The sequence below is a fragment of the Lissotriton vulgaris genome, chromosome 10, assembly GCF_964263255.1.
Source record: "Lissotriton vulgaris chromosome 10, aLisVul1.2, whole genome shotgun sequence".
Lineage (NCBI taxonomy): Eukaryota > Metazoa > Chordata > Amphibia > Caudata > Salamandridae > Lissotriton > Lissotriton vulgaris.
In genome coordinates this window covers 80973713-81001305 of record NC_141698.1, presented here as the reverse complement: position 1 = coordinate 81001305, position 27593 = coordinate 80973713, and the positions used below count along the sequence as shown (strand labels likewise).

Sequence of the window (27593 nt, the reverse complement as noted above, 5' to 3'; positions counted from 1 at the left end):
CCTTGCCCCCGAATTTTGGAACTCCCTCCCTCTGATTATCAAATCCAGTAAATCCCTTCTTCAGTTCAGGAAACTTCTCAAGACTTTATTTACCCTTTCTGAATAAACTTTTTTTTCTGCTCATTTACATGTCCCTTCAGCCAGCGCCATGAAACCTCCGGGTGTTAGTGCGCTTAATAAGAATCATTTAACATAACATATCTCTCCCAGATCAATCTTTACTAAAAGCAGCGGAATTAACATTCATTTAACATTGGAGGAGCAAGGTAAGCACCAGAAGCTCCATTAGGTGTGGAGACAAATGCACATCACTTCTGAGACACAGGACTGGAGAAGGCGTGTGGACATAAGTCTTCAGCATGGGTTCCTTATCACTACTGTCAGCAGAATCCTGCGTGATCCATTTATGTACACTGCCTGGTCTCCCAGGCTTGAGAGCCAGTAGTGTAGGAGAAATGGTTTAGGAGGGTGCTGAATGGGACATAGACAAATTGCAGCAGAAAATCTGAGCAAAATACTACCGTAAGGGTGCTGAAGAGGACATAGGCTGGGAGATAGGGCTTTCCGAATGAGATATCAGCAAAAGGGAGTAAGAGAACCAGAAGGCCTGAACAAGTAAGCTCCATTCACCGACAAACTGTGCTGGTGCTTGTCAAAGCATCATTTCTATTCTAAATGGCAATGCCATCGACTGCATTAAAGGTATCAACAAATGACAGTGCAGCCAGTCGAGGCTTCATCACCAGGCATACAGAGAAATGGAAGATCTTCTTTGCTTCATTCTGCCCTATATTCCATTTATCTTAGGACTATTTGAAAAGGTCTTCCCAAGTGTTCGTAAAGTACCATTCGGCTAAACTAAATGTAAACACATTGTAGACATGCACAAACCTTGAAAAGGCCCCAGATGTTACATTTCTGCACTGAGCAGACTACATTCTTTACCAACTAAGACCAAATGGCAAGTTAAACTGCAGATAATAAAACAAACCAGGAGAAAACAATGGTGTTTTCATGTCACTAACCTTTCGCATACATGCTTCTCCAGCTTCTTGGAGCTCATTGTTAGTAGAGTTAAGAGCTTTAAAGAGTGCAGCAATAATTTTTTCTCGAGACTGGGGCAAGTAATTGCAAGCAGCTAGAGCATCTGCAAAATGAAAGCATGACATACAGTGTTAAATATGAAATGCACAATACAAACAAATTACAGTTAAGTACATTTTGAATTAGCTCCATCAATCTTCTATATGCACCCTATTACACTAAAAATCGAGAAAAGGTGAACCTTACTGTAGCTGGATAGACATCACACCTCTATTGCAGAGACCACATCACTAGTATGTCTCTGTATGTTGCAAACTTAATTCTGAAAACAGAAACAGAGAACAAGGCCTTATCTGCATAGCAGCTGAGGAGAGATGAAGACATGGAGTGGAAGGTTATGGAGAGGAAGGAAAATGCTACTTACCAGTGTGCATCTGTTCTTGGCATGTAGAGCTGCAGTTACACACTTTGCATAGATCGCCACCTAGTGTTGGGCCCGGATGTTTGCAGTTTGTTTTTGTCCTGAAAAGTTCTTTGGAAGTCACAAGATAGGTGACCCCACTGCGCATGGGTATCGGCTCCATCGTCAGATTGTTTTTCGTCATTAGGGAAATGATGGAGCTTTGCAAGAAAAGGAAGGATGTCCATGTAAGCTGTATCTAATTAAGATAATACTGGAACAGACAAGGGGAGGCGGGTGGGCGTGTGTAACTCTGCAGCTCTACATGCCAAGAACAGATGCATACTGGTAAGTAGCATTTTCCTTTCTCTCCATAATCTTCCACTCCATGTCTTCATCTCTCCTCGGATGCCATGCAGATAAAGCCTTGTTCTCGGTTTCTACATTTTCCGTTCGAGGCATATGAGCTGCAGATTACACACTGTGCATAGATTGTATTGCAGTACCCACTCTTAGCGGCGACCACCCCTATCTGTTGCAGTAGTTTCAAATAATGTTTTGAGAACAGCCTGGCCCACATCAGCTTGTTGTTTAGTTTGCACATCTACACAATGTGTGCGGTGTAGACCATGTAGCTGCTTTGCAGATGTCATCTAGGGGAATGTTCCCTAAAAATGCAATTGAAGCCCCCATTTTCTTTGTAGAGTGGGCTTTAGGAGGAACAGATAACGTACGTTGAGCTTTGTGGTAGCAAACCTGTATGCATTTGACAATCCATCTAGCTAACCCAGATTTTGATATGGGGTTGCCTTTGTGTGGTGGTGAGGAAGACACAAAAAGTTATTTGGTCTTACCAAAGGGTTGTGTTCTCTCAATGTAGTATAACAATGCTCTTTTGACATCTAGGGTATGAAGAGCTCTTTCTGCTATGGTCTGTGGCTGCGAGAAGAAAACAGGCAGTTCCACCAATTGATTGAGGTGGAAGGGAGAAATGACCTTGGGCAGGAATTTTGGATTAGTACGGAGAACGGCCTTATTATGATGCATTTGCAAGAAAGGTTCTTGAATGGTTAGTGCTTGTAGTTCACTAACTCTCCGTAGAGAAGTAATAGCTACTAGGAATGCAACCTTCCATGTTAAAAATTGTAGTTCACATTTATGTGTAGGTTCGAAGGGAGGTCCCATTAGTCGTGTGAGAACAATGTTCAAATTCCACACCGGTGAAGGTGGTACTCTGGGAGGAATTATTCTCTTAACCGCATGCGCGCTAGCGGAATTCCGCTCGCACGCTGGGTTTTTAAAAAACGCACTTTACGTGACGAGCTGGGCTCGTCATCAGCGTGCGAGGAGGCTACGCCATGACGAGCCCAGCTCGTCATCAGCGTCGAAGGGGTTAAACTCTTCCATTAAGGCTTTAATAGCAGGCACTCTGAACAGAGATAGATGCAGTCTGTTTTGAAGATATGCTGCTATGGCAGCAAGATGCAGTCTAATAGACGTGTAGGCGAAGTTACATCTTTGGAGGTGTAGTAGTTATCCTTTGATGTTTTGAATAGACATGTCTAGGGGATTAATATTGTTGTTGTGACAATATATTACAAAGCGTTTCCACTTAGCTGCACAGCATGCTCTAGTGGTTAGACGTCTAGCTTCTTTTATGACATTCATGCAGTCTGGAGGAAGGTCAAGATATCCGAATTCTAGGATTTCAGGAGCCAGATGGCAAGGTTGAGCTGAGCTGGGTCCGAATGCCTGATCTCTCCACGGTTCTGTGTTAAAAGGCATGGAGACTAGTATAGTTTTTGGTGCAGTACTACAGACAGTTGTAGCAGTGTGGTGTACCACAGCTTTCTGGCCCACATTGGAGCAACAGGATGAGGGTCTGACAATGCTGCTGTTGTTTGCGTACTACTAATAGCATGAGTGGTAGAGGTGGAAAAGCGTACACAAATTTGTTTGACCAGTTTATCCATATCGCATTGCCTTTGGACAGTGGGTGTGGCTATCAGGCGGCAAAGCTTGGGCATTTGGCGTTTTCGTGGGTGTTAAAGAGGTCTATCTGAGGTGGTCCCCAAATCTGAAAGAATGGTTGAAGGACTTGCGGATGAAGTTCCCACTCGTGGGTCTGTTGTGTCTGATGACTTAACAGATCTGCTATGGTATTTTGTACTACTGGAACATGCTGGGCTAAGAGGAATATGTTTTGAGGTATAGCCCCCCGCCATATGTCCTGTGCTAGTTGAGAGAGTTGCAGGGAGTGTGTTCCGCCCTGTTTCTGCATGTAATACATGGCTGTCATGTTGTCCGTGCAGACTAACACAGCTTTGTTTGATAACTGCTTTTGGAAAGCTTTCAGTGCTAGAATATAGCTAGTAACTCCAGGTGATTGATATGGAGTAATTTTTGTTGAGGTGTCCACCTACCTTGCATGGTGTGTTGCAGTAGGTGGGCTCCCCAGCCGAAGAGAGCGATGCGTCTGCTGTCAAGACTATTTGAGGAACTGGCTCTAGAAACCTTTGGAAAGGTTTTTGGTGTTCTACCACTGCAGAGCGCGTTGAGTCCAACCGTCTACCAACACTAGGTCTTTTAATTGACTTTGAGCCTGGTTCCATTGATGTGACCAGCACTCTTGGAGAGGACGCATTTGAAGTCTTGCATGGGGCACTGTGAAAATGCAAGAGGCCATCATACCGATGAGCTGCATGAACACTCATGCTGGAAGGGAGTGTTGTGGCTGAAATTTTGTGAGAAGAGCTTTCATGCAGGCTATCCTTACTGGAGTGGGATAAGCTAGAGCTGTTGAGGTGTTTATTGTGGCACCGAGGTACTGTTTTATTTATTTTATTTATTTAAACTTATATTGCGCGCAGCTACCCACAAGAGCCTGGACGACAGTTCTCCAAGTGGAGCAAGGTAACATCCATAGGATCTTCTGCAGCCATCTTAAGGTGGAGAAACAGATTGCAGCGACCTTTGTTACCTGCTGTCTCATAGAGAGCCTATCGTCGATGCGGAAACCGAGGTTGCGGGCTACGGGGGCTGGATTCGGCAGAGGACCCATATCACAGGGCCAATGCCGAGGGCCCCACAGATCTTTATTCTTGCCCAAGTTAACAACCTCGGTCTTGTCACCGTTGAGCTTGAGCAGATGGTCGTGCATCCAAGCAGCAACGCGTGACAGGCCAGATTTCAAGGCAGAGACCTCATGGCCATCACTGCTGGAGAGAGAGAACACAATCTGCGTGTCGATGGCATACGAATAGATTGTCAAACCGGCATCCTCCACGATGGTAGCAAGGGGTCTGATATAGATGTTAAACAGCAAAGGGCTGAGAATCGACCCCTGGGGGACGCCGTGTCCCGATGAATAGACAGCAGATTCAGCTTCTGTCGAAAACACCTGAAAGGTGCGCCCACCTAAAAAGGAGGCAATCCAGGCCAGAGCAGATCCAGCAACACCAAGGGAGCGGAGAGAGTCAAGAAGAATGGAATGAGACACGGTATCGAACGCTGCACTCAAATCCAAAAGGATGAGTGCAAAGGTCTCCCCGCGATCGATACCGTGCCGAAGCCTCTCCGTTACCCCGAGGAGTGCGGATTCGGTAGAATAATGAGCACGAAACCCGGATTGGGACGGATGAAGATATCCCACGTTCTCGACAAACAAGTTAAGCTGGGTGTTCACATGTCGTTCCAAAATTTTGGAACATGCAGGCAGCAGGGATATGGGCCTAAAATTGTCTAAGTTAGTGATGTCCGCGCCGGTCTTTTTCAACAAGGGACCGACCATGGCGTGCTTCCACTCCTGTGCCACAGTAGACTCTGTAAGAGATGTAAGAGATGTATTTAGAAGTCTCATTAGGACTCTCCGTGGCTCGAGGTCCAACAGTTTTAGAATTTTTATAGGCACCGGGTCCCGAGGGGAGCCTGATCTAATACTGTTCAGGCACGATAAAAAGGTGATGTCATCAAACAAAAGCCAGTCGTTGATGAGCGTTGAAGGGAGGGGAAGAGGACCGCTAGAGGTAGCCGCTGGTAAGGGATCAGCAGATGGCGGGGGGGGTAGTCAAGGATTCATGAATACGCTCCACCTTAGAAATAAAGAAATCTGCAATAGCATCACACACTGTGGTTTGTCCAGAGCTGGAGGAGAAGGTACCGTATCTGCTCCCGTTAGCCTCTTCACCACTGCAAAAAGGGTTCGCAGACAGTTCTGTGCCTGAGTAATCGTAGATGCTGTGAAGGTGGCCTTGGCCAGTTTACAATTAACGTGATAGCTCTTTAGTGCTTCTTTATAAGCTGCCTTACTAGGGGTTGAATAGGAGAGCCTCCATTTTCTTTCCAAGGCCTTGCACTTGGCTCGTTGTAATTTTAATTCTTCTTAGAACCAAGGTGCGGGAGAATGTACTGTTGTACTTTGGATGGTTACAGATGAGACTTGGTGTGGTTTATTGTGAACCACAAGTTGTGGATCAGTTGGAGCGTGGCATGAGTGTGTTCCACACACTGGTTGTATGAGCTGGCTTTTATGAGCCAGTCGTCTAGGTACGGGAAGACGTGGATGTGTTGTCTTCGTAAATGTGCTGCAACTACTGCTAGGCACTTGGTGAATACTCTTGGTGCTCTTGTCACTCCGAATGGGAGTACTTTGAATTGCTAGTGCTGCCCGTCTATTACAAATCTGAGATACTTCCTGTGAGCTTTGTGAATAGGAATGTGGAAGTATGCATCCTTGAGATCTAAAGTAGCAAGGAAATAGTTTTGTAACAGGAGAGGAAGGACTTGTTGGAGTGTGACCATATGAAAATGGTCTGACTGTATGTATATGTTTAGCGGTCTGAAGTCTAGAATAGGCCTTAGAGAGCCGTCCTTTTTTGGGATAAGAAAGTATAGGGAGTAGACCCCCTTGTTTTGTTGGTGCAGAGGAACTGGTTCTATTGCCAGTTTTTCTAGCAGAGATATTACTTCTTGTTTTATCAGTGATAGATGCTCTTGTGACATTTGGGTGGTATGTTTGGGGGATAGATGTTAGTTCTAGACAGTAACCTGATTGAATAATTTGTCGCACCCACCTGTGTGATGTGATGTTGGTCCAGGCAGAAAGGAATTGTTGTAGTCTTCACCCCACCAGAGGATTCTAATAGTGGGGGGGAGTGGAGGAAAGTCATTGGGTAGGGGTGGAGGCAGAGCGGGAGTTGTTGGTTTTGCCTCTGCCCTTGTTGTTGTTACCCCTATAACCCCCTCTTTGGTAGCCCTTAGTGAATGTGGATTGGCTAGGGGTCTTATAGGAAGTGGAGGGGCTATCTGATGCGTAGCCTCTTGTATTGCCTCTAAATGATGAGCGACGAAAAGAACGTCTGGGAGATTGCAATTGCAAGGCTCCCATAGATTTAGCTGTGTCTGTGTCTTTTTTCATTTTCTCTAAAGATACATCGACATTAGGGCCAAATAGGTGTTTCTCATCAAATGGCTGATTGAGGATGGAATTTTGCACTTCAGGATTGAAACCTGAAATACGCAGCCAGGCAGGCCTACGCAGAAGGACACTAGTACTAATTGCCCTTGAGGCAGTATCTGCGGCATCTAGGGTGCAACGAATGGAAGTATTGGTGATATTTTTACCTTCCTGTATGAGTTCATTGGCCCGGTTTTAATATTTATCTCGTAGATGCTGCATTATGGATTCTAATTCGTCATAATGTGCCCCGTCATATCTTGCCAACAGCGCTTGAGTATTGGCAATGCGCCATATGTTAGCTGCCTGTGACGCTGTGCGCTTACCGGAGGCGTCAAGAAGTTCAGATTCCTTATCTGGTGGTGAGGCCTCACCTGATGTCTGTGAATTAGCACGTTTACGTGCATTAGATACTACTTAGGAATCTAGTGGTGCTGGACCTCTAATGTAAACTGGATCTGTAGGGGCAGCTTTGTATTTCTTCTCAATAGGAGGATTGAGGACACGAGCTCTGACAGAATCTTTAAATACCTCTGTTGAATGCTTAATGACCCCTTTAAGCATTGGCAAAATGGCAGTGGACCTTTGTGTAGTGTCAAAAGTGTCCAATAAGAAGTCTTCCTCCACAGTATCTGTGTGCAGTCAACCCCATGGTACTGGGCAGCTCTATGGACTAATAGGTTAAACCCTGAAGTGTCCTCTGGTGGGGAAGGCCTGGAATGATATACATCGTCTTGAGGAACGTAAGGCACATCAGGGGTGTTATAATCATCCCACAGATTAGGTGACTGAGGGGGACTATTGGTCCCTACTGGGTTATGTGCCCCCCCACCTGTGTCATCAGAGTCTGTATCTACATCATCTGGATTAGTGGATGGTGTAGGCAAATGTTGTGGTGGAGGAGTAGAAGGAGGAGGAATAGTTTGGGAAGGTGGTGGAGAAGGGACCCTTAATGGAGAGGTTGCAATGTCTCTCTTCTTCTTTGGAGGAGGAGGAGTTGTAGGCGCCTCTAGTGGTCTCTTCTTAAAGCTAAGAGCTAGTTGGCCAGTCTTAGGATCTATTACAAGAGTCTTTTGAGTAGGATCTGGTGTAAAAGGCTCTTCTGTATAGGGCAGATCCTTCGGCAACAAAGTTTTTGGTTCCAGAGGTTTTTTCGGCACCGACTCGGTAGCTGGTCTAGGTTATTTTGGCTTAGAACTATGACCTTTCGAAATGTCTTTAACCAGAAGGAGTAGTTCCTGTCCTGTAACTCCAGTTCTGTAGTAGGGGTATCTCTGTTATAGTCATAATCTAGTGAATAGTCCCGCCTATGTGCGTGGACCCCGGAGCAATAAAAAATAATCTCTTAAATTGTCAAAAAATGCAGAACTGCAAAGACACTTAAGAGAGAATTTAAAGACAGATAATGCAGCCTATATCCACAGGCAACACTGTCCAGTACTTCAACTACAAATTCCACCAAAAAAAACACACAAATAGCACAGCTTGCCCAGTTTCCTCCACAGATAAACTTGCCTCTACCAGCAAAAGCCTCTGGAATGATAGAGAGGAAGGTATGGACAGACAAGCCCCATAGGCTGCCATTATGTGGCTCAAACAGGATACTGTGCCTTTAAGAGAACTCTCCAGAACTTCTCCCAGTATCCCAGAATGCACAGCAGGTCCCATTTACTTTCAGTGCTCTTTTCCGGCTCCTGCTAACAGGACCCTGGTGCATTGAGCTCTTTCTTTTTCAAGGGGTTATTTCAGTTCTTTTTGAAGGCGTAACACGCCCGACCTGTAGCATTCCTTACATGAATATCTTTCTCCACCGGGGAGGAGGGCGGGCGCTTATGACTATAACAGAGATACCCCTACTACAGAATGAATATGCTACTTACCAGTATGCATCTGTTCTTGGCATGTAGGGCTGCTAACATTCATATCTGTGCATAGATCGCCGCCTAGTGTTGGGCCCGGATGATTGCACATTGTTGTCCTGGAAGAGTCTTCGAAGTATCACGAGATAGGTAGCTCCTCCCCTGGACTACAGTGCGCATGGGCATCGACTCCATCCCCAGATTGTTTTTAGCCATTGTGCAGAGATGGAGTGAAATAGTGTAAATGATGACCATGCTAATGTTTGAATGCAAAAAATTACCTGCAGCCGCTACGGGCGCCGGGGAGGAGGGCGGCGATATGAATGTTAGCAGCCCTACATGCCAAGAACAGATGCATACTGGTAAGTAGCATATTCAGTTTGAGGCATGTGGGCTGCTAAATTCATATCTGTGCATAGAATACATAGCAGTCCCTCCATTAACGGCGGCCGCCCGTGCCGGCTGCAGAAGTTTGAAAAAGAGTTTTAAGAACAGCCTGACCTACAGCTGCCTGCTGTTTGGAATGCACATCTACACAGTAGTGTTTAGTAAAGGTGTGTGGAGTAATCCACATGGCTGCTCTACAAATATCTTCCAAAGGAATATTACCCAGGAAAGCCATGGAGGCCCCTAACTTGCGTGTGGAGTGGGCCCTGGGGGGGACCGTTAAAGTGCGCTTAGCCTTGTGGTAGCAAATTTGAATACACTTAACGATCCACCTGGCTATTCCTGCCTTGGAAATGGGGTTGCCTTTGTGCTGGGCTGAGAAGGCAACAAATAGCTGTTGTGTCTTTCTAAAGCTTTTGGTCCTGTCAATGTAGTACAGTAATGCTCGTTTGACATCAAGCGTGTGGAGCATTCTTTCTGCTACTGTTTCAGGGTTTTGAAAGAATGTGGGTAGTTCAATGGATTGATTGACATGAAACTGCAACACCACCTTATGGAGAAACTTCGGGTTAGTGCGCAGCACTACCCTGTTAGGATGAATTTGAATAAATGGCTCTTGTATCTTGAGCGCTTGTAGCTCACTAACACGCCGTAGCGACGTGATGGCAATGAGAAAAGCCACTTTCCATGTCAAGAACTGAATTTCACAGGAATGTAGAGGCTCAAAGGGTGGTCCCATCAACCTGGTGAGGACCACATTGAGGTTCCACACAGGAGCTGGTGGGGACCTGGGGGGGATGACTCGTTTCAGCCCTTCCAGGAATGCTTTGATGGCAGGCACCCTGAAAACTGAGAGGTGCTGCCTGTTTTGGAGATAAGCTGCTATGGCGGATAAGTGTATCCGAATGGAAGCATACGCCAGATTACATTTGTAAAGATGTAACAAATCGCAGATGATATTAGGAATGGATGCATCTAGCGGGTTGATATGATGTTTTGTACAGTAAATGACAAACCGCTTCCATTTTGCCGCATAGCAAGCTCTGGTTGTTGGCCTTCTTGCCTCCCGGATGATGTCCATGTATTCCGGGGGCAAATTAAGGTAGCCAAACTCTAAGACCTCAGGAGCCAGATCGCTAGGTTCAGCTGTTGCGGATCTGGGTGCTGAATGTCGCCATGGTTCTGCGTCAAGAGCTTGGGAGTGAGGCGCAACCTTTGATGTGGTACCACGGAGAGTTCCAGAAACGTGGTGTACCAAGGCTGGCGTGCCCACGTTGGAGCAACCAGGATGAGTGTCATCGAGTGTTGCAGCAGCTTCCGTGCCACCAGCGGTATGAGAGGGGCTGGGGGAAAAGCGTACGCAAATTTGCCTGACCAGTTCATCCATATCGCATTGCCCTGCGACTGTGGGTGTGGGAACCTGGCGGCGAAGCTTGGGCATTTTGCGTTCTCTTTTGTGGCAAACAGGTCTATCTCTGGATGACCCCACTGCTGGAAGTACGGGTGGAGTACTGATGGATGTATCTCCCACTCGTGCATTTGGTGGCTGTACCTGCTGAGCAGATCCGCCATCTGATTGTCCACGCCCGGGAGGTTTTCCGCCATGAGGAAGATGTTCCTTTGAATGGCCCACTTCCACATGCTCTGAGCCAGATGAGACAACTGTGGAGAGTGTGTCCCTCCCTGCTTTTGGATATAGTACATTGCCGTCATGTTGTCCGTCCGGATCAACACGACCTTGTTGCACAGATGTACTTTGAAGGACTTCAGTGCCATGAAGATTGCCATCAGTTCTAAGTAGTTGATGTGCATCTTCTTCTGCTGTACCGACCATAGCCCCTGCACTGTGTAGTGGAGTACATGCGCTCCCCAACCCTGGAGGGATGCGTCGGTTGTCAGGATTATTTGTGGCACAGGCTCCTGGAACGGTCGGCCCTTGCAAAGGTTGTGTGGAGTCCACCAATGCAGAGAGTTGTATGCCCGACCAGTTACCAACACTAGGTCTTTCAACTGCCCTTGAGCCTGAGTCCACTGGCGCACCAAGCATTCCTGAAGCGGACGCATATGCAACCTCGCGTGCGGGACTATGAAGATGCAGGAGGCCATCATGCCTATCAACTGCATAAACACTCTCGCAGGGAGTGAGTGCTGCGGTCTGAATCTTTGAATCAGCGACTGGATGCTGTTGATCCTCGCTGTGTTCGGCTGAGCTGCAGCAGTCAGAGTATTTATAGTCGCGCCCAAATACTGCCGCACATGTGCTGGCTGAAGGTGCGGCTTTGGATAGTTGAGCGAAAACCCCAGACTGTGAAGAAGGTGAATAGTGCGGGACATGTCTGCGGCGCACTGCTGTGCCGACTTGGCTTGAACGAGCCAGTCGTCCAGGTAAGGGTAGACATGTATGTTCTGTCTCCTGAGGTGCGCCGCCACCGTTGCCAGACACTTTGTGAACACTCTGGGAGCAGTGGTCACCCCGAAGGGTAGGACCCTGAACTGGTAATGCCTGTTTAGAATGGTGAACCGGAGGTATTTTTTGTGGGATGGATGGAGTGGTACGTGAAAGTAAGCATCCTTGAGGTCCAAGGTTGCGAGAAAGTCTCCCTGGTTTAACAGTGGAAGAACTTGCTGCAGAGTTAACATGTGGAAGTGTTCTGAAAGAATATACATGTTGAGGGGGCGTAGGTCCAGAATGGGTCTGAGTAAGCCGTCCTTTTTTGGGATTAAGAAGTACAGGGAATAAACCCCTGTGCCTTGTTCCTCCAGTGGCACGAGCTCTATTGCGCCTTTTTGCAGCATCACAAGAACCTCTTGCTGCAATAAGTGCAAGTGCTCTGCCGACATAGGACGTTGTCTTGGGGGTATGTTGGGTGGAGTGGACGTTAACTCCAAACAATAGCCGAACTGGATAAGTTTCCTTACCCACCTGTCTGTGGTGATGGACTTCCAGACTGGCAGGAACTGCTGGAGTCTCCCCCCCCGACAGGTGTTGGATGGTCGGGGGGCAGCGACAGGAAGTCACTGTTTGTTGGCGGCAGAGGAAAGGGAACTGTTGTTGCCTCTGCCTCTGCCCTTGGCGTTGTTTCCTCTGTAACCTCCTCTACCCTGTTTGGTGTATGAGGACTGTGCCCCACTTTTACTGAATTGCGCCTGTTGTGCCAAGTGTCCTCTGGTAACACCCCGAGTGCCTGAGCGACGAAAAGTGCTCCCTCTGTATTGCTGAGACTGAAGTGCACCCATGGATTTCGCCGTCTCAGTATCTTTTTTAATTTTCTCGAGGGTGGAGTCCACCTCAGGGCCAAACAGTCTGTCTGGATTAACAGGCTGGTTGAGGATAACAGTCTGTATCTCTGGCTTGAACCCTGAGATGCGGAGCCATGCTTGACGCCGTAACATCACACTAGTATTTACCGCTCTGGCTGCCGTATCCGCAACGTCGAGCGCACATCTAATTGCAGCGTTGGAGATGAGCTTGCCTTCTTGGATAAGCATCTCAGCTCCTTCTTTAAATTCGTCTGGAAGGTGTTGTAAAAGCTGCTCTAAGGTGTCATAGTGTGCTCCGTCGTATCTGGCTAGTAGAGCTTGTGTGTTGGATATGCGCCAGATGTTTGCTGCCTGCGCTGCCACCCTTTTCCCCGATGTCTCCAGCACTTTTGACTCTTTGTCTGGGGGAGGAGCTTCACCTGTTGTTTGTGAGTTCGCCCTTTTGCGAGCATTAGAACCCACCAAAGAGTCCAGAGGCAACTGGCCCCGTATGAAAGTTGGGTCCCCAGGTGCCGGCATGTATTTTTTCTCTATTCTAGGGTTGACAACCCGAGCTCTTGTTGTTTCCTTGAAAATGTCTGTGGCATGCTTAAGAACACCCTTAAGCATTGGAAGTGTTTTTACGGTTTTCTCAGCAGCAGAGAAAGTGTCAAATAGAAAGTCAACGTCCACAGGGTCAGCATGCATTTCCACCGTATGGTTTGCAGCTGCCCTCTCAATTAAGGCATTGAACGCCGCAGAATCTTCTGTAGGAGAAGGCTTTGCTCCAAAAGCTTGTGGGTCATGGACAGCTTGTTGGTCCCCTTGATCACCTGAGGCCAACCATGAGTCTTGTTGCTCATCAGGGTCTGTGTTTTCTGGAAAAGTATACTCCTCGTCCTGATCACCTAGTTCTCCATCTGAGCAAGTGGGTGAAGGCGATGGGCTCCTTGCAGGATGCAGAAGAATGCGCTCAACAAGTTCCGGCGTTTCTGGCGCTGGCCTCTTCTTTTTCAGAGGGATTACAAACGACTCCAAAGGCTGTGAAGTAATCTTCCCCTTATAGAGCGTTAATTTTCCCGTGTCGGCGTCGATATACTGTTCCGACTGCTCGTCCAATAAGGGTTGTCGACTCAAACTGCCACTCAGCTGAGTATGCCCTACCCCTTCTGAGTCCTTAGGCACCGACCGTGGTGCAAAGGCTTTTGGCACCACTTTGGGTGGTAGAGTAAAGAGGAGCGGCTTGGAGCTCTTCTTCGGTTCCGATACTGGAGTAGGTACCGAGGGCGTCTTCGGCGCCGACGTCAGTTCTTTCTCCCGAATACGTTTGAGGGAGTCTGCCACTTGCTTCGTAAAAGAAGCGGACGGTCTCGTCGACCCGACTGAGGACCTCGATCCACCCCCAGGGGAAGACTGGAGCGTTGATGAATCCTTGGTTTTAGCTGGAGGCGCAGACGTAGTCTCGACAACTGCGCGTCCGCCACCATCCATGGCCCCATGCGTCGACGACGATGGCTTCGGATCTGCGGACTTTCCCTTCGGCGTAGTGGCTCCCGACTTCAGCTCGGTGCCCTTTGCCGATTTGGCCTCTACGGCTGGTTTGCCTGTAGACGCGGTAGGCTTGACCGCTGACGGCTCGACGGTGGACTACGACTTGGACTCGACCACCTTAGTGGAGTGCTGGGCGACCGCCTTCGAGCTTGGCTCCTTGACCACTTTAGGCGCTTTAGCCTGTTCGACAGCCTTCTTCCGCTTCGAGGCCTCCGACGACGACGCCGCCAATGGCGTCTTCCGTTTCAGTGCTGCGTCGGCCATCTTAGATTTGGTCGATCCCGATGGTTTCACTTTCGGTTTCGATTTAGGCAATGGCGGCTCCGTAGAGGCGTCCGTAGCCGGGCCAGAAGGCGAGGCCGAGGGACGAGGTGTAGGGTCGTGGGTAAGGCCTTGTGGCGATCCCGTGACCTGAGCCTTTGTATGATCGGGGCATAGCTCATCCTCCGAGCTATCTTCCACGGCCCCAAAAGGTTCTTCGTCGTCCCCTACCTCCTCGACGTCTTCCTCGAGGTCCTGGTCTTGTTCGTAGTCGGCCTCGACGTCCGCCGATGGAGGTGAAATCTGCAGGTGAAGTTCTTGTTCGAAGCTGTCGAAGATGTCCACTGGTGCCGGTGCTGATCGCTGGGCCTGGAGGCGCGCCACGCGCCGAAGCTTGATCGTCTTCTTCGATCGAAACCTGGAACAGGCCATACAGCTGGCCTCGTCGTGGTCCGGCGATAAGCACTTGTTGCACACAGGGTGCACGTCGATGTGTGGGTATTTCGAACCACACACGGGGCAGTACTTGAGCGGACTCCGTTCCATTGTAGAATCGTCAGGGTCTTGCTGCGTCGACAGGGCCTCGATGACCGAAGAGTCACCGACTCCTCCGATATCCGACTCGACGAGCCGGAGTATACACGAGACCGAACGCTAACAATACCGACAAAGTAGGGAAAGCCTTTTGGCCTTTAAGAAGTTGTTTTATCGATTCCGAACAGGAGACGTCGAAATCACATCCGAACCCAATGGCGGAAAAAAACAATCTGGGGATGGAGTCGATGCCCATGCGCACTGTAGTCCAGGGGAGGAGCCACCTATCTCGTGATACTTCGAAGACTCTTCCAGGACAACAATGTGCAATCATCCGGACCCAACACTAGGCGGCGATCTATGCACAGGTATGAATTTAGCAGCCCACAAGCCTCGAACCTGGAGTTACAGGACAGAAACTACTCCTTCTGTAGTAGGGGATATCTGTGTATAGTCATAATCTAGTGAATAGAATGGCAAGCCCATCCCCACACCAAAGCGGCGGTGGAGAATAAAAACAACACCACTACTGTGCAAATAGATTTTGCAGCGAAGCCTGCCCAAGCTGACCGTCTGTCCTGGCATCAGTGTCCAGACAGTAATGCTTTGCAAAGGTATGGACCGACTTCCAAGAGGCCGCCTTGCAGATTTCTGCAATTGGAAGATTACGTAGCAAAGCAATCGTGGCAGCTTTGCCCCTGGTGGAATGAGCCTTAGGTTTACCTCCTAAGGTCTTATTAGCCTTTTGGTAACACAATTGTATACAGGACACAATCCACCTAGAAATGGACTGTTTGGAGGTAGCAAGACCGGTCCTGACTAATCCATAATTGATAAACAATTGGTCTGACCTACGAATATCTTTGGTTTTATCCAGATAAAATTTCAACACCCTCCTAAAATCCAGGGAATGTAGAGACCTTTCCGCTGGAGATGAAGGATTCTGAAAAACGTAGGCAAAGTTATGGTCTGGTTGACCTGAAAATCAGAAATAACCTTGGGAAGAAATTTAGGTTGAGTATGCATAACAATCTTAGCAGCATGAAATACAGTATAAGGTTCTTGGCAACACAACGCCTGAATTTCACTCACCCTGCGGGCCGATGTAATGGCCACGAGGAACGCCGCCTTCCAGGACAGGTGCCGAAACGAAGCCTTATGAATAGGTTCAAAAGGCTCCTTCATCAATCTGGACAGCACCACATTCAATTCCCATGAAGGCGAAGAAAGCCGGACACGAGGGAATACTTTCTTTAAGCCTTCCAAAAAATTTGATCACAGGGATCTGGAAGAAGGAAGTCTGTGAAGGGCATTTCCTGTAGGCAGTCAATGCAGCAAGATGAACCTTAATTGAATGGAAATTAAGGCCCCACTGTGCCAAATGTAGAAGATAAGGAAGGATGACATCCTCCTTACACGTCGTAGGGTCATAGTTCTTGGATTTACACCAGACGCAGAATCTCTTCCACTTGTAAGCATAGGAAGTCCTAGTGGAAGATCGCTTAGCCTCCTTCAGTATGTCCATACAATCTTCGGGTAGATTAAAATGGCCATATTGCACTATCTCAGGAGCCATGCCGCCAAACTCAAAGACGAGAGGTTCGGGTGCACCATCTGCCCCCCGAACTTCGTGAGAAGGTCCGGCCTGCACGCAACCGTATGTGAGGAAGGAGAGACCGGTGAAGCAGGTCCGTGAACCACCACTGTCTGGGCCATTCCGGGGCGATCCCTATCATCCGCGCCCTGGACCGGGACAGCTTGATGAGCACCGCCGAAATCAGGGGAATGGGTGGAAAAGCGTACAGAAAGCTGTTCGACCAGTCGATCCATAGGGCATTCCCCAACGTCCCCTGTTGGTAGTACCTGGAGGCGAAGTCTCGGCAAATGCAGTTTTCGGCGGTGGCGAACAGATCTACGTCTGGAGTCCCCCACCTTGCGAAGACTTCTCCTAGCACTTCGTCGTTTATGCTCCCTTCATGGTTTTCCTGAATCAGTCTGCTCAGTGCGTCCGCCTGAACATTCTGGTCTGCTTAATTCAGACACTGTTCATCACCACCCCCTTTTCTGAATCATTTTGTCCACCATAAGCGTGGAAGGGTATACTCAGATGTGAGTCCCTTGCTCATTGCACCATCAGGATTCAAGCAAGCCGGGCCGACGACGGCTGAAATGCCAGAAACCGGTCCCCGGAAGCTTGTTTCCTTCCCAGTATAAGAATTGGCATGGTAGTTTGGTTTGCCCTGTTCCCATCATGCACTGGGACAGGAGCAGACTAATTTGCATGTAGCCAGGTTCTGAGCTGGGATGGTGCAGTGAGCTAAAAAACGGTGATGGATCAAGCCCTGATCTTTGGACTGGGTAAGAGTGGTCTGCTTAATTCAGACACTCTGTTCATCACCACCCCCTTTCTGAATCACCTGGCAGATGGGTAGCCGTTATCGTCATTCCTCTGGCCAGAAGCCAGTGCCAGATCGCCTGCGCCTCCTGCGACAGAGTGCGTGATCTCGAGCCCCCCTGCTTGCTCAGGTAATACATCGTGGTCGTATTGCCCGTCTGTACAAGCAGAGAGTTGGTCTGAAAGGACGGATCAAAGGCCTTCAGTGGCAAGTGAACAGCTCTGAGTTCCAGGAAATTGATGTTGTACGTGGACTCCGACGGAGACCACGTCCCTTGAATCTGTAAGTCTCCTGAGTGCGCTCCCCATCCGTGGAGAGACGCATCCGTCACGATCGTCTGAATGGGAATGTCCTTGTGGAAGGGAACCCCTCTGAGGAGATTCTCAGCTGAACACCACCACTTCAGAGACTGAAGAGCATGCAGACACAGTCGTATCTTGTCGTCCCAAGAACCAGTCCTCTGATCCCACTGATCCTCCAAGCACTCCTGCAGTGGTCGCATGTGCAGCCGTGCGTGAGGAAGATACAAGAGGCCATCGACCCCAGTAGAGAAGACACCGTCCTCACTGTTAGATGGAGCGGTCATAAGAGCCTGAGCCTTCCGAAGGAGTGATAAGCGTCGCTCCTCCGAAGGAGACATGCTTGCTGACAGCGTATTGATGGAGGCTCCCAAGTACTGTATGCATTGGACCGGAGTCGGGACCGACTTGGACATGTTAGGATAGGATAGGATAGGATGTAGATTTGTAAAGCGCGAATTGTTGCCCGAGGGCGTCCAAGCGCTGAAAACACCAAAACCGACCAGAGAAAAAACACAACAGAGGGAGGAGGAAATTAGACTGGATGAAATAGGAAGGTTTTTAGTTGTTTGCGGAAAGTCGTGTGATTAGAGTTGGATCTTAGGTGCAATGGGAGGGAGTTCCAGGCCCTCGCCGCGTTATAGGCGAAAGACCTACCTCCAGATCTGGAGCTCCTTACTCTCGGAGTGACTGCCAAGAAGGACTGGTTGGATCTTAGATTCTTATTGAGCCTATAGTGAAGGATTAGGTCCTGTGTGATCATGGGGCCAGAGTTCCAGAAGGACTGGTGGGATATGCACATGGCTTTGAACAAAACCCTTTGCCGTACTGGTAGCCAGTGAAGAAAGACCAGCCCAGACCTTACTGACTGTCTGCGAGGGATGTCAAGTAGCAGACGTGCGGCGCAGTTCTGCACAATCTGTAGCCTCCTCAAGGTGGATTCCGGGGCTCCGAGGTAAAGGACATTATTAAAATCGAGACGAGATTGAATCAGGCCTTGTACCGCTGCTTGCTTGGCTTCCATGGGAAGGAGGGGGAGAATTTTCCTAAGCATCTTCATGATGCCGAAGCAGGTAGCCGAAAGTTTGGTGGCTTGTACGCCAAAGGAGAGAGAGTTGTCCATCCATATTCCCAGACTTTTTATGCTGTTTTTGGGAGTAGGTAGGGGGCCCATACTGGGTGGCCAAAGGGTGGGCGGGAGGCTGGGGACCGAGTTGCCGAGGACCATGAGCTCGGTTTTATCTCCGTTTAATTTTAAGGATGATTGGGACATCCAGGATTTTACCTCCTCTAGGCACTCTCTGAGGCCGCTCTGTACAGGGAGATTGGTCTCCTGTGTCAGGGAGACCACCAGCTGCGTGTCGTCCGCGTAGGAGATGATCTTAATCCCAAACGGACGGACGACATCAGCTAGTGGTCTCATGTACAGGTTAAAAAGTGCCGGGCTCAGAGTTGATGTGCAACCCCAGTTTGTTCAATAGAACGCACGTCTTCTGGAAGTGTGCTTGAGCTTCCGAGAAGGAGGAGGCCTTGATCAACCAGTCGTCCAGGTACGGGTAGACAAACACCTTGTTCTTCCGCAGGTGTGCAGCTACTACTGCCATGCACTTCGAGAACGTCCTGGGTGCAGACTTCAGCCCGAATGGCAGTACTGTGTATTGATAATGATTGGCGCCGACTTGGAATCGCAGGAACTTCCTGTGTTTCTGTGCAATGGGCACATGGAAGTACGCATCCTGTAGGTCTGTAGGACAAAGCCAGTCTGCCTGTTGCAGCTGAGGGTAAATCTGCTGCAACTACAGCATGCGAAATCTCTCTCTGCGAATCCACTTGTTTGCTTGCTACAAGTCCAGAATGGGCCTGAACTCGTTCATGTCCTTCTTGCGAACCAGACAGAACCGTGAGTACAGACCTCTTCCCCTTTGTTATCAGAAAGGTGGGAAGACCCAATATACCCTTCTAGGCTTGGGCAATGAATAATTAAAGTAAGGGATGACTACAAGGGATTTTGTTTTGAAAGTCACTTCACTGAAATGGTTTTTGCCTATCGGTTCTTCAACAAATTGAACCTAATGTATCTGCAGGATTATTTTGATATTAATCACCAATTTCAAGACAAAAAGTAAACAAATACAATCAAGAGAAGAAACACACAGCAAAAAAAGGATTCTATTTAAAGTTATTTATATTAAAGTTAATCAAGTAGAAAATTTCATGGGGATAGACATGGAACAAAACTCTTAACATAAAAGTTATGAAAGGCAGTATATCTGTGTCAACTAATCAATTCATAACAGTGCATCAGCTCCAACAATAACAGAGGAAAACCAAAATCATAAATGTATCATGGTGTCCTTCAGTACAAACAATTTTGAGGAGTTGATGTATTGGGTCGACGTTTCGAATTGAATATTGCGAGTATTCCTGATAATTTTGGATACCAAGCAGTTTATCTCCACCTAACAGGCTCTCAGAATACAAAGAAGACCTCTATAAGATCTACCCGACTAATTGCATTCGGTTTGAACCAGTGCCCATTCTCGAAAATTAGCTTTCTACATTCGATGTACCTAAGGGTTTTTTTTATGAAAAGCTTAGTCCTGATGATGGTCTGACAGATGACAACATACAAGACCGAAATGTCGACCCAATACATCAACTCCTCAACATTGTTTGTACTGAAGGACACCATGATACATTTATGATTTTGGTTTTCCTCTGTTATTGTTGGAGCTGATGCACTGTAATGAATTGATTAGTTGACACAGATATACTGCCTTTCATAACTTTTATGTTAAGAGTTTTGTTCCATGTCTATCCCCATGAAATTTTCTACTTGATTAACTTTAATATAAATAACTTTGAATAGAATCATTTTTTTGCTGTGTGTTTCTTCTCTTGATTGTATTTGTTTACTTTTTGTCTTGAAATTGGTGATTAATATCAAAGTAACCCGGCGGATACATTAGGTTCAATTTGTTGAAGAACCGATAAGCAAAAACCATTTCAGTGAAGTGACTTTCGAAACAAAATCCCTTGTAGTCATCCCTTACTTTAATTCTTCCCCTTTGAGGCAGAGGTACGTCTTCTATTGCCCTTTTCCTTAACAGGATATCGGCCTCTGCCTGGAGCTCGAGCAGCTGAAACTGCGAGCTCACCGGCGGAATAGCTGGAGGCGGGCTGGTGAACCGAAGACTGTATCCATTGCAAACAATATTCAGCACCCACTTGTCCGGAGTAATTTTTCTCCACTCTGCCAGAAAAAATTGAACGCTTCCCCCTCACCGGAGTGGGTAACGAATGTAGGGGAAGTAATAGCTCAGGGCCGAGACCCAGCCGGCCCTTTGGTCGTTGCTGCGGACTGTTGGCCTCCTCTGCCCCTCTGGCGCTTCTGGAAAGGCTTCCGGAACTGCTGCTGTTGTTGGTGCTGCTGTCCCGAAGTCTGCCCTCACCCTTTGCCTGAAGCTCCGAACCGTTTCTGGAACGGGCGGTAGTTCTTCTCAGGCTTCTCTAACCCGACATCCGTCAGGGTTTCGGCTTCTGCTTTCATACGGGCCATTTCATCGTCCGCATGCTTATCGAACAGGGTTTCCCCACAGAAAGGCAGGTTGGTCACCCGCTGTTGCGCCTCCGGCTTGAGTGAGGTGAGGCGAAGCCAAGCGTGACGCCGTTGGTTGATGCCGTGGCAGTAACCATGCGCCGCCAGAAGAGATACATCAGCAGCCGCGCTGATGATCTGATTAGACACCATCATCCCCTCATTTAATATCTCCAGAAAATCCTCTTTCTTGTCACGAGGGAGGAGCTCAGCGTACTGCTGGAGGGACTCCCATAGGGCACGATAATATCGCCCCAGCAGAGCCCTGGCACTAGGAGCCTTCATGGTGGTAGATGCCGTCCCACAGACCTTTCTGCTCGCCGAGTCCAGCCAACGGCTGTCCTAATCAGGTGGTACTGTCGAAGAAGGAGTGGTGGTATGCTGCTTCTTAGCCGCTGTCACAATAACGGAGTCTGGTGTTGGGTCCATTCGAAGAAAAGCAGGGTCAGATTCCGGAGCCCGGTATTTCTTGAGGAGCCTGGAGGGAGCTGCCTTCGCCACCGCCGGAGTGAGAAACAACTCCTTGACGGGCTCTACCAATCCGGGTACCAACGGCAGCAGCAGTCGAGACAGATGCTTTTTGTGGAGCGTCTCGAAGTTCACGACCGACGTAGGTGTTGGCACAGTCACCGTGATCCCTAGCTTAGCCGCACCCCTCAACAGCACTTCCTGGAAAGAGACAATATCGTCAACGGGCGACACTCTCGTCCCTGGAGACTCCGATAGTGTCGGTGAATAATCCCTGGTGGATGAACCCGTACGGGATCTGGATCTGCGCCTCCTGTGGCGTCGTCTAGGTCGAGATGACGACCGGCCACGGCTCCGCGATCTCCCTCTCCGGCCGGAGCGGGAGCGCAATCTTCTCGGTCGATCCGCAGGCCTCGCAGGAGCAGGCGATGGCGGCCTGGCCGGGAGCCTCGGCTGAGGGGTCCCCTTAGGCGGCGTTGGATATCGTGGCAACGAAGCCGTCCGGGGTGGAGCCACAGGTGGAGGAACGGAAGGAAGAGGTGGTGGCGGTGACCGACGAGGAGCCGGCCCATGAGGCGGTGTGGGGTTCCGCAGAGGCGGACCCTTCGGTAAAGCAGGAGGGGTAGGCGACCTAGGTTTAGTAGGTGTATACACCACTGAGTACACTGAGCCTGGTGACTTTGTCTTCTTCCTTGGAGACATCCTAGCGTCAGGACTCCTCCTGCGCTTCTTTGGCGTCAAAGAACGCCGCCTCGACGTCGAGGAACGTCTTCTCGACATTGACCGGTGGCGCCTTCTCGACGGCGAACGCCTCTTCGACGGCGAGCGCCTCCTCGACGGCGAGGATCCCCTCGACGCCGATCTTCTCCTCTTCGCCGACGGCGAATGGCGGTGTCGCCTCGACGGCGAGCCCCGACGCCGGTCCTTTTCTCGACGTTGATGACTCGACGATGACGTCTGACGATGCGGTAGACGTTGGTCTGTTCAGCTCCCTCGACGCCGATCGTCGACGGCGCTTCTCCCCAGAGCCCCGGGGAGATGGGGAACAGACCGCTGTCATTCCCCTCGACGCCGTAGTCGACGCAATCGACGCTGGCGGAGTATGGGGACGCTTGCTGGACTTCCTGCCCCTGGGGAGCCCCCGAGAGGCCTCAGCATGGGCAGATGAAGCATGCCCTGACCCACCTTGTGCCTTCTGACGTCTGTCCTCGAGGCCTTGGAGCCTGATCTTCATCCTCTCTCTCAGGGTCCTGGCAGAGAAGGTTTTGCAGATGTCACACTCCTCTGGGGCATGAGAGGAGGGAAGGCAGACGATGCACACTCCATGTGGGTCGAATTTGGCCTTCTTCCTATCACACTCTGGGCAATTGTCAAATAAGCCAGGCATTTTGACAATACAGGTCACCCACAGGGAAGAAAAAAAGGCTTAGTACTTATTAAAAAGCACTGAACACACAGAAAAAGTGAAAAAAATCACCATATAAACCCTTGAAAGGGAGAGCTCAATGCTCCAGGGTCCTGCTTGCAGGAGCCGGAAAAAAGAACTAAAAGTAAATGGGACCTGCTGTGCATTCTGGGAGAAGTTCTGGAGAGTTCTCTTAAAGGCACAGTATCCTGTTTGAGCCACATAATCGCAGCCTATGGGGCTTGTCTGTCCATACCTTCCTCTCTATCATTCCAGAGGCTTTTGCTGGTAGAGGCAAGTTTCTCTGTGGAGGAAACTGGGCAAGCTGTGTTGTATGTGTGTTTTTTTTGGTGGAATTTCTAGTTGAAGTACTGGACAGTGTAGCCTGTGGATATAGGCTGCATTATTTGTCTTTAAATTCTCTCTTAAGTGTCTTTGCAGTTCTGCAAATTTTTGACAACTTAAGAGATTATTTTTGATTGCCGTGGTCCACGCACATGAGTGGGACTGTTCACTAGATTATGACTATACACAGAGATCCCCTACTACAGAACCTATGCATGCCTTCTAAGGGTGTCCTCAGATGTAACTCGGGTCATCAAGTCGTACTACATTTTATTCTAGATGTAACAACCCCAGCCTTAACCAGCTTCTTAAAAGTTTGACTGTGCATATAGTCATACTCTTCAGCATGGGCAGAAATTGTTCAGAGCTTTTGTTCTCAGATAAAGCCTCAACTAGAACTCCTCCTATATGACGTGCAGTTTCATTTGGTGATGGGCAGCTACTATTTTGGTGTACAGTGTGGTACACCCCTCTGCCCATCAGTCAGACTGATATGATTTGGTGCAAAGAGAAACTCTCTGGTCCCAGTCGGATTTGAGATGGAGTCTTTGTCCCGGTAAAATCTGAGATGGAGTCTTTGTCCCGGTACAATCTGAGATGGAGTCTTTGTCCCGGTACAATCTGAGATGGAGTCTTTGTCCCGGTACAATCGGAGATGGAGTCTTTGTCCCGGTACAATCGGAGATGGAGTCTTTGTCCCGGTACAATCTGAGATGGAGACTTTATCCCGATACAATCTGAGATAGTCTTTGCCCTGGTACAATCTGAGGTGGTGTATTTGTTTTGGTACAATTTGAGATGGAGTCTTTGTCCTGGTACAATCCCAGATGGAGTCAATGTCCTGGTACAAACTGAGATGGAGTCAATGTCCTGGTACAAACTGAGATGGAGTCAATGTCCTGATACAATCTGAGATGGAGTCAATGTCCTGGTACAAACTGAGATGGAGTCAATGTCCTCGTACAAACTGAGATGGAGTCAATGTCCTGGTACAATCCAAGATAGAGTCTATGCCCTGGTACAGTGTGGGTTCCTGAGAGGGATCACATGTTACCTCGCAACCTAATCAAATACATCGAGGAAAAACTACTGGTAACGTCCAAGACCAACACTAAATGGCAACAATGTACAAAACATGTGAACAACAGCCACACAAATAGTTCTAGAAAACCCAATCTTTAGTTGAGAAGTAATGAGTTATCAGGAGGAAGACTATTTCCAGGTGGGCGAGAGGTGTGATAAGGCTGTAAATTTAAACATGAATCAAAGAAAGTCATTCAGAGTACAAAACCCCTATTAGAGACTTCTGCCTAAAAAAAATAAAAAATTAAACAGACACTTTAAGAGATCTTCCAGAATACCACACTCAACAGTTTATATACTCATTACAACATAATAGAAACAGGATATTTCAACTTACTAAGAGCAGCAATTCGTAGGGGTACCAGAGATGGAAGGCTTTTGTAGCAAGGCAATTTCATCAATGCTGCGTCTTCTGCTTCACATAAATTCAGCAACTGAAATGTAAAAAAAAACATTAACGTAGTCCTGGGCTTAGTTTTCTTCAAATGCATTTTATTTTTGCATTTTCAGAGCTCAAATTTGGCCCAAGTGCAGCAAAGCACTTTACACGAGCACCAGATTTTTAAGGAATGCACATGGATATTAAGCAAATAGCCCGTAATCACAGGATACTTGCGTCTGAAACCAGGACTCCAACCTGGTTCAACAGTTCAAAATTAGGCTGCTCTGGTCTTAAGCCAGAACTCCTCCTGGATAATCACTGGTCAGACTAAATAAAACCAAGTCATTAATGAACCACACAAAATGCAGCATTACAGGGACTAAAGGGCTTCAAAAATTAGCAGAGGGGTTACGAGTTATTGTATCGAAGGGTTTAGCCAAAGACAACATAAGGCTTCAGTACAACATTTTTCAAGCATTTAAAGACTGACTGAGAAGACTGCATATGCATACTCCGGTGACACTGCTAATGCCTATAAATCTGGCTTCATAACCTACCAAGAGAAAAACAAATATCAAGCTAGTCGAAACAACTGGAATGATTAAAAGAAAGAGATGGGTAAAGTAAGCCAGGCTAGTACAGCGCAGGTGAACTTTAAAGCTACAAAAACAGTTGCCTAGTCTAAAGGCTGTCAAGGACCAGAGAGTCTCTGGCAGGTAATGAGGAAGTCCATGTGATATCTGTGTTATTTTGGTCTACTTGCCATTAGAAAGGGTTCTGCTTTATTATAATACCCTAATCATCGTTGGCATGTGGCACGCAGGGAGCCTTGAAAGATTATGAACGACAGAAAGGTAATGAGACTTATTCTGATTCTACATTCCATCTCTTCTCATCCTCTTTTCTATTGGCTAGGTAAGAGTGTCATAGCTCCTTGTGTGAGCCATTTTTAGGAGACTAGCGGATGGGTTTAAAGTTCAGAAACAATTTGAAGACGTCTCTCTCGGTCTATATCTTAAGTTAGGCTTAAAAACACTATCTTCAAGAACCAGGAGAACACTAAGGGCCTGATATATCAAAGGGTTTAACCCATTCTGGGTCTATCGGAAAAGTCTATGGGAAACTGTGTTTGTACATAAGTCCTTAAGACCCAAGCATGAACTCAAGAAACCAGTAGAAATATAGATTTTTTGGAGCAGTTAGGCCACCAAAACCAATCCTTCAAATACTCTTTAATGTAATGCTAAGGCAAGCATTATGCACCAATATATTATTGAAGCAATATAGAACTACAAAATGGGAATTTTTAAGGGCACAATCTGAAAATATTTAATAGTAGGTAATCTGCCACAAACTTCTCACAAATCTAACCTGCAGCTCAATCTACAGATGTCAAAGTGATTGTGTCATAGACAAAGTATACTAGGAAGATTTCCCATACCATAACAAGAACTCCAGCCAACAGAAGAAGATATACATACCTCTGTGTAGAACAATTTATGCTCCCCAACATTTAGATCCATGGTAAAGAGTCTGGGCTGCAGAGTAGTACAGAAGGTATTCCCCTCCATTAGACCAATTTGGGCATTGGCAGGCTGATGTCGAAGTAAGTGCTTTCTGGGTGGAACCATATCTTGCAGGACCTTAAAAATAAAACAAGCTGATGTCCAACAACTGCAAAATGTGAAGTGCAGAATACAGAATATGAAAGAAAATCAGTGGGAAGCTGAAGTAATCGAGTCAATCACTGGTGAGTGTCTAGAGTAGGCTTAGTCTGAAATAGAAGCAGTGAAGCACTCAGACACCACTGCAATTATACACAACTGAAACCAAAGCACAGATCCTCATGCAATATGTTAAAGGAAAAACAGTAAAATGAAAATGTATTGAATTTATGTGCACTTCTCGTAATCTTGTGCAAGCTGCTGAGAAAGAAAGAACACGAGATAGTCTCAATGAGGGTCTATGAAGAGTTGTGTTTGGAACAGACCAACTGCAGATGACTGAGTAGGCCTCTTTTATACAAATCTATTGAGACAATCTTCACTAGACACTACCTAGCAAACAGCAAGGAACATCTTTTTTATTGAGTCTTCTGATGAAAATAATTATTTGAGTATGATAGGGAGAGAGGTATGTCCAGCCTTCAGGGGAGGTCACGGAGGACGTGGGACAAGCCCTCGTCCTGTAGGTAAGCCATTTCAAGGTCAGGATGGGCAATCAGCAGAGCGGATAGACTTGCAACCTGCTGCGGCAAAAGAGGAGGAACTTAGAAAGACAGCGCACCGCTTTATTCGTAATGTATTACCATCACCCAGCTAGGACATACATCTGAGTAATGGATTCTACTGCCAGGGTTTGCCGTCATCTAGAGAACTTTGAACTGCTTTTGACTGGAGTCTGCCACTGTGAACGCTTACCCTTCCAACCTTGTAAAAGAGCAACAATGTACAAATATGAACAATTTAAGGTATCTATCGGCCGCAGACGCCGCGTCTGCAACCATACATGAGTCGCCCAGAAACTCGCCAGGTAGCATGCAGCAAGAGGCGAGTGTGGCTTCCTCAGAACACCAATAAATACAATATTTTCCTCAACTGTGAGCACGAGTAGTCCTAGAGTTGAAAACTGACACAGTGGCCACAGACCACAGTTTACTAAGGCATATCGGAGAAAGATAATAATGGGAGAGACAGAAACAGAGTAGCCTATGGCCATTTCGAGACCTTTTGCACAAATGTTTGGTCAACAGCCTGTGGAACTCAGAAAAAAGGTTACATATCTGGAATCTAGGGCCAAATATGCACAGGGCAGGTCCAGAAGGAACAATGCGTGCATAACTGGCCTGCCGGTGAGAACAAAGGAGTCCAACATGGAGCTGTACGT

General features: G+C 47.8%; 1 protein-coding gene across 2 annotated transcripts in view; it reads right to left on the bottom strand.

Moving 5' to 3' along the window:
- The window catches only part of TRRAP (transformation/transcription domain associated protein), a 737638-nt gene that overhangs the window by 537286 nt on the left and 172759 nt on the right, over window positions 1-27593 (bottom strand). For both annotated transcript variants that reach the window (XM_086940544.1, XM_086940545.1), the window contains exons 27-29: window positions 26189-26350; window positions 24663-24759; window positions 1026-1147 (exon numbers count right to left, since the gene is read on the bottom strand). In XM_086940544.1, coding sequence (XP_086796670.1) covers window positions 1026-1147; window positions 24663-24759; window positions 26189-26350 — 381 coding nt within the window. The remainder of the gene's footprint in view (window positions 1-1025; window positions 1148-24662; window positions 24760-26188; window positions 26351-27593) is intronic.